Source organism: Canis lupus, chromosome 3, assembly GCF_011100685.1.
Source record: "Canis lupus familiaris isolate Mischka breed German Shepherd chromosome 3, alternate assembly UU_Cfam_GSD_1.0, whole genome shotgun sequence".
Lineage (NCBI taxonomy): Eukaryota > Metazoa > Chordata > Mammalia > Carnivora > Canidae > Canis > Canis lupus.
Genome location: NC_049224.1, coordinates 18,405,753 through 18,420,592, shown reverse-complemented (window position 1 = coordinate 18,420,592; position 14,840 = coordinate 18,405,753). Strand labels below are relative to the sequence as shown.

The 14,840-nt window shown below is 36.1% G+C and overlaps 1 protein-coding gene across 1 annotated transcript in view; it reads left to right on the top strand.

Moving 5' to 3' along the window:
- ADGRV1 (adhesion G protein-coupled receptor V1) overlaps positions 1 to 14,840 on the top strand; it is a 518,581-nt gene that overhangs the window by 98,197 nt on the left and 405,544 nt on the right. Inside the window, exons 27-33 of the mRNA XM_038532347.1 lie at positions 915 to 1,054; positions 2,597 to 3,206; positions 6,396 to 6,611; positions 8,488 to 8,703; positions 9,409 to 9,653; positions 10,848 to 11,029; positions 11,838 to 12,649. Coding sequence (XP_038388275.1) covers positions 915 to 1,054; positions 2,597 to 3,206; positions 6,396 to 6,611; positions 8,488 to 8,703; positions 9,409 to 9,653; positions 10,848 to 11,029; positions 11,838 to 12,649 — 2,421 coding nt within the window. The remainder of the gene's footprint in view (positions 1 to 914; positions 1,055 to 2,596; positions 3,207 to 6,395; positions 6,612 to 8,487; positions 8,704 to 9,408; positions 9,654 to 10,847; positions 11,030 to 11,837; positions 12,650 to 14,840) is intronic.

The window sequence follows — 14,840 nt, the reverse complement described above, 5'->3', positions numbered from 1 at the left end:
GAATAAGTTGTCAGTGAGTGGGAGGGAATACTCAAAAGAGAATGCATTTGATTCATATGCAAGCATGAGTCAGCTTTTTACCTCAAATACTTTTTTTTTTTTGTATTGGGAGAACAAAAATGCATAGAATACTTATTTCTGGAGGGAGAACTTTTTCTAATCCTCAAATGTTCCTTTTTCACAATTTCAGGTTTTATATTTTAAGGTTAGAACTCATGTTCCCACTCTTCTCATTCCTAACTTTCATCAGTGCCTCATGTAACTACTGTATTTAATTACTGTGTTACTTTTGGAATTGTTCATTTTCTGTCTGTATATATTAATACAACATAATAGTTGAATATACTTCTCAGGAAAAAAATTCAGTATTTCTGTAGGTATTGGCACTTCTTTAGTTACAAGACTGTTACAAGAGTGTTTGGGCGCCAGGAGAGGTAGATCTATAATATCATAATATGATAATAAAATAGACCTAGAACTCATGCACATTTAGAAACCAAGAATCTGTTCAGTCAGATTGATAAAAATCATAAGGAAACTGTTTCATGAAGGTAAGAGTCATTTTGGCTCCTGTTCTTCTGAGGTCAGCAAAGGTCGTGGGAGACTTTCCTCATATACTCTGTGTGGAAGAATGTTCTCTTTCATAGAGCAGAAAAAGAAAAACAAGTTTTTCTTATTCATCTCCAAGTGCTTATACAGCACTTGTATATCATGGTGGTGCCAAAATAGAGAAAGGTCATAAAAGCATGAATATGTGTGGCAACCATTTGTGTCTGCCTTTCTTTCTAAAACAAATTAGAATGTACTCAATGAATGGTAAAACTCTTTTCAAAAAGTTGTTCCTTGGCTTTTCCTTTGGTTTGTAAATTACTTATTAACATTTTCTTGCTATTTGTTGGAACTTATTCATGCAGCCAGTCTAGGAGTGGCTTCACAAATACTAGTGACAATTGCAGCCTCTGACCATGCTCATGGTATATTTGAATTTAGCCCTGAGTCACTCTTTGTCAGTGGAACTGAACCAGAAGATGGGTACAGCACTGTTATATTAAATGTGAGTACATTTTTTCTTCCAGTCTTAGACACTTTCTGTTCTTTTAAAACTTTTATTGTATTATGAAGGTGTCCTTTATGTTTTTTTTTTTTTTTTCCTTTTTAGGTAGAGGGGAATGATCCTAGTGGAACACACAATACAGATCGATAATTGAATAGTAATTTGACATTTGTCTTTGTATGTAGTTTTGTATATAAGTTTGTCTTATGAGTTTGAGGACTCCTGACTCTTTAAGGAATATAGTAGAGTCATACAAGTATTAATTTATATAGATTTTGATTTAATTCACTTAGGCTGTGGAAACAAATGTCTCCTAAAGCTCACTGGCTTAATATAACAAAGATTTGTTTTTTTACCGATGGTGTTTTTGGAGCCTAACTTGACAGTCACCAGTTATTGAGGCATCAAGGATCACAGAGGTAGCACCTCAGCAGGTGCTTCTGTCTTCACGGAGGGGGAAAGTGTGGATGTGGAGAACTGCATATGGCTCCTAGAGTTTCTTTCTGGAAGTGATTCATAACATTTCCACATTTTCACTTAGTCACATGATCAAAAGTCACATGACCATGCCTAATGTTAATGGGTAGAAAAATGCAATCCTATCTCATCTCTCACCCAAAAGGAAATAAAATCCAAAACATTTGTGAACAGCAGTTCATAATGACAACTCTATATGATGTGTGTGTGTGTGTGTGTGTGTGTGTGTGTGTACTTCCTCCTCTGCTTTGTTCAGTTAGGAATTAAGTTGAATTCAATTGTTAAACAACTGGGAGGAGCTAGAAGCTTGCTCAGCCTCCTCAGATTTTGTATAAATAATGAAGAAAGATTACTCAATGGCAGATTTTCAATAAGTTGTTGTGGAGTAATTTGAACAATCTTAGAAAGGATAACTAATTATTCAAAAAAAGAAAAAAAGAATTAAGGGAAAAAGATTAAGTTTTCTAAAATCCCTATCTTGACTGTTATTTTAAGTTAACGTTTGTATTTAAAGCTATTTTTATTCCCCTTAATATATTATTGGCAAAAGTATTGCTGAAGTATATTTTAGCGAACTTTAGGAGAAATATGTTTTTTGGTGAGTTTTTCATATTATATTGAAGATAAAAGAAAATATAATTTGTTTTCAAAAATGAGTTTCATGGCTAACTTTTTAGAAAATATCACTCATTTATTACTTACAATGAAGTATATACCATCTTTGTAGTAAAAGCAAAAATTTTCATGAGTATGCTTACATATGATAATTACATTTGCTTCATTACTAATTTATGATTGCAGAAAACATACTGCTGTAGTTTAGTTAGTAGCTAAAAATGTTCAATCAATTTGTAGCTTTGTGCAATAATCACTTTTTAAGTACTCTGAGGGTCCTCAAAGATGGGTAGTACTTGGCCTTGCCTCCAAGAATCTTATATACTTGAGAAAAACTAGTAGAAAATAAAATAAAAATTTAATATCTTGCTATCATTCTATATTTACAAACCTCTAAATCAGTGATTTTAATCTCTCTTTTAATACATTTTGCTATTAAATATTTTATAGATTATAAGAAGCCATGGAGCTCTGTCTCAAGTGACTTTGTTTTGGAGCATAGGCTCTGATCCTGATGGCGATCTTGCCTTCACCTCTGGCAACGTCACATTTGAGATTGGGCAGACGAGTGCCAACATCACATTGGAAATACTTCCAGATGAAGATCCAGAACTGGATAAGGCGTTCTCTGTGTCAATCCTCAGTGTCTCCAGTGGTTCCTTGGGAGTTCATACTAATGCCACGTTAACAGTTTTGGCTAGTGACGATCCTTGTGGGATCTTCATCTTTTCTGAGAAAAATAGACCTATCAAAGTTGAGGAAGCAATGCAAAATATCACGCTGTCAGTGATAAGGTTAAAAGGCCTCATGGGGAAAGTCATAGTCACATACACAACGCTGGATGATATGGAAAAACCGCCTTATTTTCCACCTAGTATAGCCAGAGCAACTCAAGGAAGAGACTATATACCAGCTTCTGGATTTGCTCTTTTCAGAGCCAATCAGAGTGAGGCAACCATAACTATTTCAATTTTGGATGATGATGAACCAGAAAGATCGGAGTCTGTGTTTATTGAACTACTGAACTCTACTTTAATAGAGAAAGTACAGAATCGCCCAAGTAAGTAACCATTAGTGTGTTATTATTATTATTGGAGGTAAGAATCCTAAAAAAATAAATCAAGAATTGGTATAGTAGAAAATTATATAAAAATAGTAAGCTCCAGTTTTGAAAGTATTGCCTTACAGAAGTTTATAAGACAAATGGAAGTGGGACACCTGAAAACATACGATTATTTTTAAGAGCCCCTTATGTTCCCAAACTAAGTTGTTAAAAGCTGCTGGGTAATCCGGTGCAACTGACATCTAGTACTATTGTATTATATATTATAGCTTCCAAATCATTCTAGAGTCAATCTGGGGGTTCCAGGGGCAGTCCTGGTAGCAAGATCCTGAGTCTCTTTCACCTTGATCCAGTCTGAAAGATTCCTTCACCCATAGAGCCTCTTTGGCAATGAGCATATGGATACAGCAACTGCATGAGGGAAGGGGGACAGAAGTGTGTAGCAGTAAGAAATCCTGTACATTTGTGGGTCACTAAAAGTTAAGAAGGCACTGGTTGGCAATAGGAATGGGGAGTGACCTATGTTAGGCAGATGATGTGGTGCGGCAACTTCTTTGGAAAAGTAGCAGCCACTTCCCCTGGGGTTGTGGCTCAGTGGCTTTTAGAGTTAGGTGTCTACAGGTAGAGAGCAGACCTTATGCTTGCAGAGCTGAAAGCAGTTATTGTGTTATACCTTGTTCATTAGTCACATCTCTCTAAGAGGACATATACCTTTAGAAAGTTGTTTTTAAACAAAGGCAAGGATCTAGATCTCCTGGAATAAGAGAAAAAGCAGATGAAGAAATATTAGTGATATTAATTCGATATCAGTTTAACATCAGTTTTAGGACAATATTTATAAGAAGACAAACAAAACATTCTAAAGGAAACTGGAATTACATATTCTAAAAGTAAGATTCCAAGAGCTACATGTTGACTGTTGACTGTGTTTTGCCATATAGACTAAGGTTTCTCGTAAACAAATTTCTTCACCTTACTGTCATACCTTTATGGATATACTATATAGTGAGCAACATTCTTGTCCACAATGTAGGTAATTGCAGATCAGTATTATGGAAGGAAATTTACTTTATAGGACAACTATTAACATTAAATATTCAGGTTATAGTCAAGGTTAAAATTCTCACACAATATCCATCCTTTTTTTCCTTAACAAGATTTAGGATCAGTTCTAATAGCAAATAAATTGTAATAAAATCTAGTGACTAGTCTTACTAAGTAAGAATTATAAATAAATAAACAAAAGGATTATAAAGTAAAGCCTGGTTTCAAAGAACTCACAGTTTATTGAGCGAGATAAAAATAAAACCAGAAGGGAGTATCAAATATAGCAGTGGCTAGGAGCTATGTGTGTTGGTGTAAGATAACTTATCTTCCAATATATTGTAATAAACTATTGGACATAAACTTTTTCAGCCCCAGTTTCCTTATCTTTTATACCAAAATACATTGGGGCTTGAGTACAATAATGTATATGAAAATTTATGCAGTATCTGGCACATGGTAAACATTCAGTAAATATTAACAGTTATTGTTAATAACAAGGTATGCAGGATATCAGTGTGCTATGGGATAGGTGAGACAATTGACATGTAATTTATACTTGTTATGTCCCTGGAACCAGGTAGCATATTTGGGGCAATTCACAATAGGCATAAGATAGATGTGAAATAATTAAAGAATAATTAAATGCAAATCTGTGTGATGTTGACTACAGTGTAATAGGCAAAATCAGTGTAGGACCTGATAGGGTCTCTGTTACTGTACTCTGAGTATAATCATTAACTTGGAGGAGAGCACTGTGAGAAGACTGGTGATCAGCACCTGGATAAGCGCAGAGCACAGTATGAACAGTTTGAATAATTGAAGGTATACGTGGCTTGATGAGGAATTGTATATAGGGAGCAAGGGATTACATAAACCCTCACAGGATGCCTCTTGATGTGTCTAGCAGGCACTGGCATGATACCTTATGTGACTTCTTCACCGTCTATGTGCCTCTGATTACTCATCGGTGAAATGTGGACAGTGTTACCTGCCCCATAGAGGTGGCGTAGGGATTAAATGACTTGACACAAGAGAAGTGCTTAGAACAATGCCTGGCAAATTCTTTTGTAATTTAGTTGTATTTAATTATATTGGTTTATAGTTTTTTATTTTCACTATGATATAATTTAGCATGGTCTGTGGGTTTCTATCACTGAAATTAAATGGTGTTACTGTTTTTAGATTGTCCGAAAATGTTACATTTTATTATCACATATTTCCAAATAATGCAGTTGTTAGAGATACTCTAAATATCAACTCAAAATTGTTTACTGCTATTAAGTTTGTTGATGGTTCTTCATTTGTGTTAAGAGGTCATTTTTTACGTTGTTTTGGCAAGGGTGGTAGTTGGAATTGAACCTAGAAGATAATTTAGAGAGAGTTTGTAGAAGGTCCTAAATGCCTTCAAAACAAGTTTTGCTGTCTCCAAAATCAGTGGAAAGTGAGAAGAGAGCCTTGAAAGTATTGAGCACACTTTATTGTACCAGCATTGGGGTAGCACTGAGGCTGACTTTGCACTCTGCATTCTGCACTCTTAACTAAGATGGGACAAAAAGGAATGGGTTTGTGAGCAAGGACAGGGAAACAGAGAGGCAGTAATCTAATTACAGTATGATGATTTGCAGCTGGTCTTTGAGGGCACGAAGCTTAATGACTTTCCTACTCAGTTTTGCAACTGAAATGCTGTTTTTTAAAATTTTTATGTCATGCTGGTAACTAATTAGAAGAGCACAGTCCTGTAGGTACTGTTATTATCTGTTGTAATATTATGTAAAGTGATGATTGACTGGAACTCCATAAACTGTGAGTTTTGACACATTTCCAATGCTTATTAAAATATTCCTGTAAGATAACTATTCCTTTGCTAACAATTCTGTAATAAAAATCTCTCTAAAATGTAAAGCTACAAGAGAGCAGGGACTTTGTTTCATTGATTTTTGTTAACCCAGTGTCTAGATTAGTGCTGGTACATAGTAGTCAGTACATATCTTTTTTTTTTTTTTTTTTTTTAATATATAAATAGTAGAGAGAAACAACAAATGAGGCTCCCATTTGCTGATGGAATCTTGCTGAGGTTTCCTGATGACTTTTGGCCATCGGGTAGAATTTTGATATACTAGCCTTTCTTCTGTCTTTCAGTTCCAAATTCTCCACGTCTTGGGCCTAAGGTAGAAACTATTGCTCATCTAATCATCATCGCCAATGATAATGCATTTGGAACTCTTCAGCTATCAGCACCAATTGTTCGAGTGGCAGAAAATCATGTTGGACCCATTATCAACGTGACTAGAGCAGGAGGAGCATTTGCAGATGTTTCTGTGAAGTTTAAAGCTGTGCCAATAACTGCAGTTGCAGGTAAGAAAAGACCTCCAAGGAGCAGTGAAGTGGTTTAGAGGGAAATTATATCCTTAATTAACCAAAGCCACTTACAGATGTAGTTAGAAAAATCAACCAGAAAAAATAATTCTCTTGCATCTTTTTAAAGGCATAAAAATAAATCTTTTGTCTTGTATTTATGACACAGATTTTATAGAATTTTTTTTAAAGATTTATTTATTTATTTATGACAGACATAAGAGAGAGAGAGAGGCAGAGACACAGGAGGAGGGAGAAGCAGGCTCCATGCTGGGAGCCTGATGCAGGACTCGATCCCTGGACTCCAGAATCGCGCCCTGGGCCAAAGGCAGGCGCTAAACGGCTGAGCCACCCAGGGATTCCCAGATTCTGTAGAATTTAAAAAAAAAATGTTAGCAAAACTGTATATGAATTTTAAAGTTAAAATGACCATAGTGCCAGGTGGAGTGCCAGGTGGCTCAGTCAGTTAAGCATCTGCCTTTGGCTCAGGTCATGATCCCAGGGTCCTGGGGTAGAGTCTCCCACACACCCCCACCTCCCAAGCATGGGGCTTCCTGCTCAGTGGGGAGTCTACTTCTCCCTTCCCCACTGGCCCCCCACCCCACTTGTGCCCCTGCTCTCTCTCTCTCTTTCAAATAAATAAATAAAATCTTAAAAAAAAGGTTAAAATGACCAAAATTTGCACAAACCAATGAAAAGGAAACTAGGGAAAGTATTGTTAGGCTTTCTCTGTGTGTACTTTTTAGTTATTTGAAAGGGATTCATGTGTAAATGATCCTGAGGAATGCAGGATAAAATGTGCAGCCACATGGTTGCAGTGCTTGGCAACAGTCTTGTCTCTCAACCCATTTATCTTGCTTGTTTATTTATTTATAAAGAATGTGGAAGAGGCAATGGCTAGCATTAACTATTCTCTGTAAGCAAAATGATTTCATTGCCAAATGCAAACATGAGGAGACTGCCTTTTTTGTTGGTGCAGTTAGAGCATCTAGAGGGAGATCTGCCCCGAGAGATTCAATTAGAATCTTTCTAGCATGCATTTAAAGGAACATGAGTGTGAATGGATAGGATAGCATGTTCCATTCTTTGAAATAAATCATCTGGATATGATGTTTGCTTGAAAAGATAATAAACCAGTCTCACCTAGTCCCTACATGGGCTGTGTGTGTGTGTGTGTACGTGTGTGCATGCGGAATGGGTAGCCTAGAGGAATGCCTGATTGTCCAACAGTAGGGATGAATCGATGTTCTAGAAAATTAGCCCTTAGACTTCATACGAAGGCTCTCTGCTTTCCCTTCCCAGCGTTTGACCAGAAGCAAAGCCACTGCCAATCTGAGCAGTATGCAGTAGCAGCTTTTAATCCAATTTTTAGGAAAACCCATAGTTTCCAGCTATAACATTGATGATGCGGACATGCCTATGTCTGTGCAACAGTACAACTTATCTTTTTAGTGAGGTCAGAATTCTCGTTCTGTTCTTTGTTTTAAAAGTATTGTGAGTATTTTGTTTCTCTTTGTAGATAAGAGGTTATCTTGTGGTAACAGATGACGCAATGTATCTTTGTCTCAGGTCATATCTGTATCATATCTATATCATCTGTGTCTGTTATGACAAGTAGAAATTATGTACCTGACTTTCTAAAAATAAAGGATAGCCTTGAACACCCTCTGGAGGTTGTTTTCATTATTTTATGATCTCAGATCTATTTTTTTCTGGGAAGAGAAGTAAAATCTTTTTGTTTACGATATAGTCAGTATCCTCAAAAAAGCTTTACAAGTGTATCTGTGGAATTTGATATAGTATTCCACTCATGTATGGCATGTTTAACGATCATATTTGGGAATAAGTCTCGGCATTTTGCTTTTTATTTTTATAGGTGAAGATTATAGCATAGCTTCATCAGATGTGGTCTTGCTAGAAGGGGAAACCAGCAAAGCTGTGCCAATATATATCATTAATGACATCTACCCTGAACTAGAAGAATCATTTCTTGTGCAGTTGCTGAATGAAACAACAGGAGGAGCCAAACTAGGGGCATTAACAGAGGCGATCATCATTATTGAGGCCTCTGATGACCCCTATGGATTATTTGGTAACCAAACTAGTTTGTGCCTTTGTTTTAACTTGTCAATATAGATCATGCATTTCTTTATTTTTAGGGACTTAGAATTAATTTGATTGTGTTCCCCTTTTTAACTGGGTGTTACTGACATATAGGGTATTTAAGCACCCGCCCTAGTAGTGGTTAGTGGTCATTAAAAAAAATAAATCAGCATCTTAGCATAAATACGGAAGGGACCAACTTTTAGGCTTGTAAGTCAGATCTGGCTTCTAGATGTGTTTTGTGGATCTTTGACAATTCTTTCAAAAATTAATTTGCATAAATTTACACAAAAATCTGGATTTCTGGGCTTTCTTGACTAGCAGGAAATCTGGCAGCATTGTGCCTCCCTTCCTGCATATCATCAGTCGTGAGAGCAAAATAGCAGTTGCCTCTGTGGACCAGCAGTTAGCCACAGAACTCACTAGACCCACTTCACTAATGACTGATACATGCCTGACCGCTGTGGGATTCTCAGTTTGTAACTTCTGCTTCTGTCATAATGAGTAATAATGTGGAAATTTTGGCAGGCCTGAACGATTAGTATCACAGCATGCTACTCTGACTTGAGGGGGTTTAGCTATTTATATTTAGACTGTGTAGGAGAAAAAACAATCAACTCTAGGCGATAATGGTTAGCTTTGTGTTGCCTCAGTTTCACTTTATATTTGAAATTAATTCTGTTCTGCCCTTCAGGTTTTCAGATTACTAAACTTATTGTAGAGGAACCTGAGTTTAACTCAGTGAAGGTAAACCTGCCAATAATTCGAAATTCTGGGACACTCGGCAATGTTACTGTTCAGTGGGTCGCCACCATTAATGGACAGCTTGCTACTGGTGACCTGCGAGTTGTCTCAGGTAATGTGACCTTTGCCCCTGGGGAAACCATTCAAACCTTGTTGTTAGAGGTCCTGGCTGACGACGTTCCGGAGATTGAAGAGGTGAGAGGAATGGCTAGTATAGAATGACACTGTAAATTATACCTTGTCTTATAGTGACTAGAACAGATAGCTGTTGTGGCATTTATAGAGAATGTCAAGTTAATTATTTCTGCAAGAATTTTCAAAATATGGTAGTGTAAAAGTGATTCTTACAGATAAACAAAAACAATATTCTACAAGGTCTTATATATATATCACAGTTCATTAATGTAAATTTTTTGTACAATGACGTATTTTTCCACTTTTTTGTTTAGTGATTAATATATCTTTTCATATAAACTCTTAATTTGTTTGTATCCAGAGTCCCTTTTAGCTTGAGTGTGAACCAGTCTTAATTAAGTTTAGATTTTGATTTTCTACTCATTTACTTATTTATTGTTTGATCATTTTGAATATTTCCTACATGACAAATACCAGCTAGACATATCTTCCTGATATTTATTTTTCATGATGAAGAAGCTAGGTGGCAAATAAAAATAGAGTCTCAATAGGAAAGTTGATTCATTACTAACATATATTAACTGAAGATAATTTTATATTATGAAATTCAAGTATTATTAAAGCCTAGGTCTCATTTACTTTTAATAGCATTTATTTTTAATAATACCAAGTTTTCATAGAGGTCCATAACATTTCTTTGGAATCCTAACTGTGTCATTTTTCAGTTTTGAAATATTAGATGTCAGTTAATACATATAAAACACTTCTCTTTCCTTTTCTCTGAATTTAGGCAGTGTTATGATATGATGGCTTTTGGTTTAAATTTTGTGAGAATTTCCATTTAAGACAATGTGGGAAATGAAACATAATAGATTAGCTACTTACGAAACATACATGCAGTATTTTCTCTAAATAAAAAAACGTATAGAATGGACATAAAAATGTATTATTGAAATGGTGACTATAAACAAGGATCTTAAAATTGATTCACAAATTATATAACTGAATATTAAGAAATTTAAATGGCCTGTTATGTATAATCGTGCTTTATTACTAAAAGCTGATAATGTATTATTCTGTTACATATTGGGTTTATAAATGTAATGGGGGGAATTCTTTTGAGTCCATTCATATTACATTATGTTTTGTTCTTGTCCTTGTATGAATTGTATTTTGATGATTCTCCACCTGCATCATTGTTATTTTAATTTCAGAACTGGGATTCTGTTAAGGAAATTTTCACTGTATTTTTAGGTTATCCAAGTGCAACTAACCGATGCCTCCGGTGGAGGTACTATCGGGTTAGATCGAGTGGCAAATATTGTAATTCCTGCCAATGATAATCCTTATGGTACAGTAGCCTTTGTTCAGTCGGTTTATCGTGTTCAAGAGCCTCTGGAGCGAAGTTCCTGTGCTAACATAACTGTTAGGCGAAGGTATATGAAATAATAGCTTGCATCTGTGGGGGGATGGGGATTGTGGGTGGTGGGAAATGACCTCTTGTGCAATTAAATAATTTAGGTTTGGTGGTGGTTATATAATGTAAATTACTTTATAGGTTTGGTAATTTGTTAATTGAATTTTGCCTGTCAATATGAAAAGCCCAATATGTTTATCATACCTGTTATTAGTGAAATAGATAATAGATTATACATCACTGGGCTTTGTAACCACAGAAAGTTATTGCTCTAATCTATGATTTGTTTGAATTAGATCTTCAATACAACTAGCTTCCAAAGTAAAGAATATTCAGATGCTGCATGAAGTGGTTGGTTTTCAGTTTTGTTTTGTTTTTTTTCTGTGTGTGTGAGAGGCAGTGTAAAGTTCACTGAACTCCTTCAGAAATAGAGAATAAGGGGTCTTGGGAATTGGTGGCAAGTAATTGCATTTTCTTACAGTGCACTCATGCTATTATCATTATTTGTTTCAGTGCAATCTGGTAATGAAAATTCATTTTCTAATTCTGTTTGATAATTCTGAAACAAGATTTGCATATCTTGCAGAACCTCTTTATAGCTTGGTCAACAATAACGATTGTTTAATTGAAAATCGGCAAGATTCACTTACATGAGAAAATAAAATGTTGAAAGATAAATATATTTAAGGAACATGATTGTGTTTGTACTTTCACTTTACATACTTTAAAAAAAAGTGGAAACTGCAGTCCATATTTTCCTTTTCTATGTAATCCGCAGATTGCTTTGAGTGCTTAACCTGTCTTTTAATTGTTACTCCATGTTTTAGCGGAGGGCACTTTGGTCGGCTGTTGTTGTTCTACAGTACTTCTGATATTGATGTAGTGGCTCTTGCAGTCGAGGAAGGTCAAGATTTACTGTCCTACTATGAATCGCCAATTCAAGGGGTGCCTGACCCGCTGTGGAGAACTTGGGTGAATGTCTCGGCAATGAAGGAACCCCAGTATGCCTGTGCCACTGTATGTCTCAAAGAACATGCATGCTCAGCGTTTTCTTTTTTCAGTGCTTTTGAGGGCCCTCAATGTTTTTGGATGACATCATGGATCAGTCCAGTGGTTAATGACTCAGACTCCTGGACCTACAGGAAAAACATGACCAGGGTAGCGTCTCTGTTTAGTGGTCAGGCTGTGGCTGGGAGTGACTATGAGCCTGTGACAAGGCAATGGGCCATAATGCTGGAAGGTGATGAATTTGCAAATCTCACAGTTTCTATTCTTCCTGATGATTTCCCAGAGATGGATGAGAGTTTTCTAATTTCTCTCCTTGAAGTTCACCTCATGAACATCACAGCCAATTTTAAAAACCAACCAACCATAGGACAGCCAAATACTTCTACAGTTGTCATAGCACTAAATGGTGATGCCTTTGGAGTGTTTGTGATCTACAGTATCAGTCCCAATACCTCAGAAGATGGCTCGTATGTGGAAGTTCAGGAGCAGCCCCAAACCACAGTGGAGCTCATGATCCACAGAACGGGGGGCAGCTTAGGTCAGGTGACAGTTGAATGGCGTGTTGTTGGTGGAACTGCCACTGAAGGTTTAGATTTTATAGGTGCTGGAGATATTCTGACTTTTGCTGAAGGTAAGTGATGGTTCTAAACGGATTTCAGTTTCCCCTAGTAGAGTTGTCATAGTTAATTTTTCTGATAATGGCCATTCTTACTGTGTAGATTCTTGCTAATATATGTAAGTGCAACGTGGTTTAAACAAGAAGTTAGTTAGATTGTTAATGGTTGACCCATGACGTATGTAGGATGATGTGTATCTCTTTTAGTTTATTAAAAAGAGAAGGTTTTCAAGGAATGTATGGATTTTATTCCTTTATAGTACTAGCAGTGCTTATAAGTCAACAGAGGCAACTCTAAGGCAAATTCTAATTTTCTAAGGGAAATTGCCAGAGTTCATACTGTTTATCTTTAGAAATTATTTTCATTGAAGATTTATCCTGATTTGTCTAGTACATGTAAAAAGAGCTTCCCAGTTAATACTCATTTTCCTAGTTACCAGTACTTCTTGCACAGGATAATCTTCAATGAAAATAATTTGCATAATAAATAGTATGAACTTTGCATAAATAGCAAAGTAGCATAAATAGTATGAACTTTGATGATTTCTTTCATATTAAATTAAGCATAGGGATAGGTCAATTTATAATAATGTTCTTAGGCTTGGATGGGATAGCTATTGTAAATTTTTGTGAATAATATACTTAAAGATAACTTGGCCTAGAGATGACAATTAGGGTCAGATTCACTGATTCTTTTTCAGGAATGGCTGAATCATCTAATATTTGAAAGTTTGGAAATTTCATTTGTTCAAATAAACATCTTTGGGTGGAGAAAGTTATTTATTGTTTAAATCCTGATTTGGGCAATTATAGATTCCATATAGTTTTTAGCAGTGTTTTTCTGATAAGAAAAATGTATACTCACTATATACAAAAAATGAAGGAAATAAGAGTATTCACGATTCCATGTCTTAGAGCAATTCATTGCATCTTTTTTTTGTTTGTTTGACTTTTTTGCGTATACTATTTTTGGAAACAGTAATTGGGGGTCATGATCATGATTCATATGTAGTATACTTTTTGAAATACCTAATAAGCATTGTGTTTAGAGTACATTTTAAAAATAGTATGTCACATTTCTATAATGGCTATTTCCTAGTAAATCATTTAGGTAATGATGGAATATGATCTGCTTGGTGGAGGTTGGGATAAAGGTTGGTATTTGGTAACATTTCTTCTTATTTCAAATAAAATAATGGAAATTTAATGAGAATGACTGGAGTTGAAAATTTGAAGTTAGATTTTTTTCAGTAGCTTTAGTAACTACAATGAAAGTTTTCATATGAAGTAATACCATTATACAAGTTAGTATTACCTTGAATTGTAACTTTAGCATCACACAAAATGGACTATTTTTAATAGCGAACCTAGATTCTTAGGTAATCTATAATCTTTTGATGCAGTCTTGATACTGTGAATTGATGAAATGCAGCAGGGTCACAAGAGAACATGCATTCATATCCCCTTTCTCCTTTTCCCTGCCTTTTCTCATTTCACTCTTTCATCATCTTTCCAGAAAGTGGCAAAGCAATAGGTGGAGGATAATAGGCTGAACTGCAGAAGCCATGTTGAGTTTAGGGGTGTTCACTGATGCTTTATATGCTAGTGGGGTCCTAGACCAAATTGAAAAGTAGATTGCTTGAGCCTTGTCACTGTCACTCATTTCTGAATTCCCTTTTTACCTCCTTCCTTCATTTACCCACATCCTGGAAACTGGTATTTGATGCTGTCATCTCGTTTTTCCAAAGATCTTATCTCATTCGGGCTGGTTCTTTCACTTGGAATTTGCCATCCCTTTCCTGTTTGCCATTTTGACCACCATTCTCTTAGTGTTCCTAATCTTTCAGGGAGGTATTGGCTTGATTACCTGAAGAAATAATGTGTGAATCCCATTATTCACAGTAATGCTAGAATGAGAGAGAGACTACATTCACCTAGGGAGAGATCTGTTTCTCAACAGAAGGTGCTTTAGAAGTACTTTTACTAGCTGGGCCATTGTTCTAGGCAAAAGACCAGGAATAAAACTGCGATTCTTTGAAATAAGTCTACCCTTTAGGGACGCCTGGGTGGCTTAGCGCTTGAGCGTCTGCCTTCGGCTCAGGGCATGATCCGGGCGTTGGAGCCCCGTATTGGGCTCCCTGCATGGAACCTGCTTCTCTCTCTGTCTCTGACTTCGCCTCTCTCTCAGTCTGTGTCTCTCATGAAT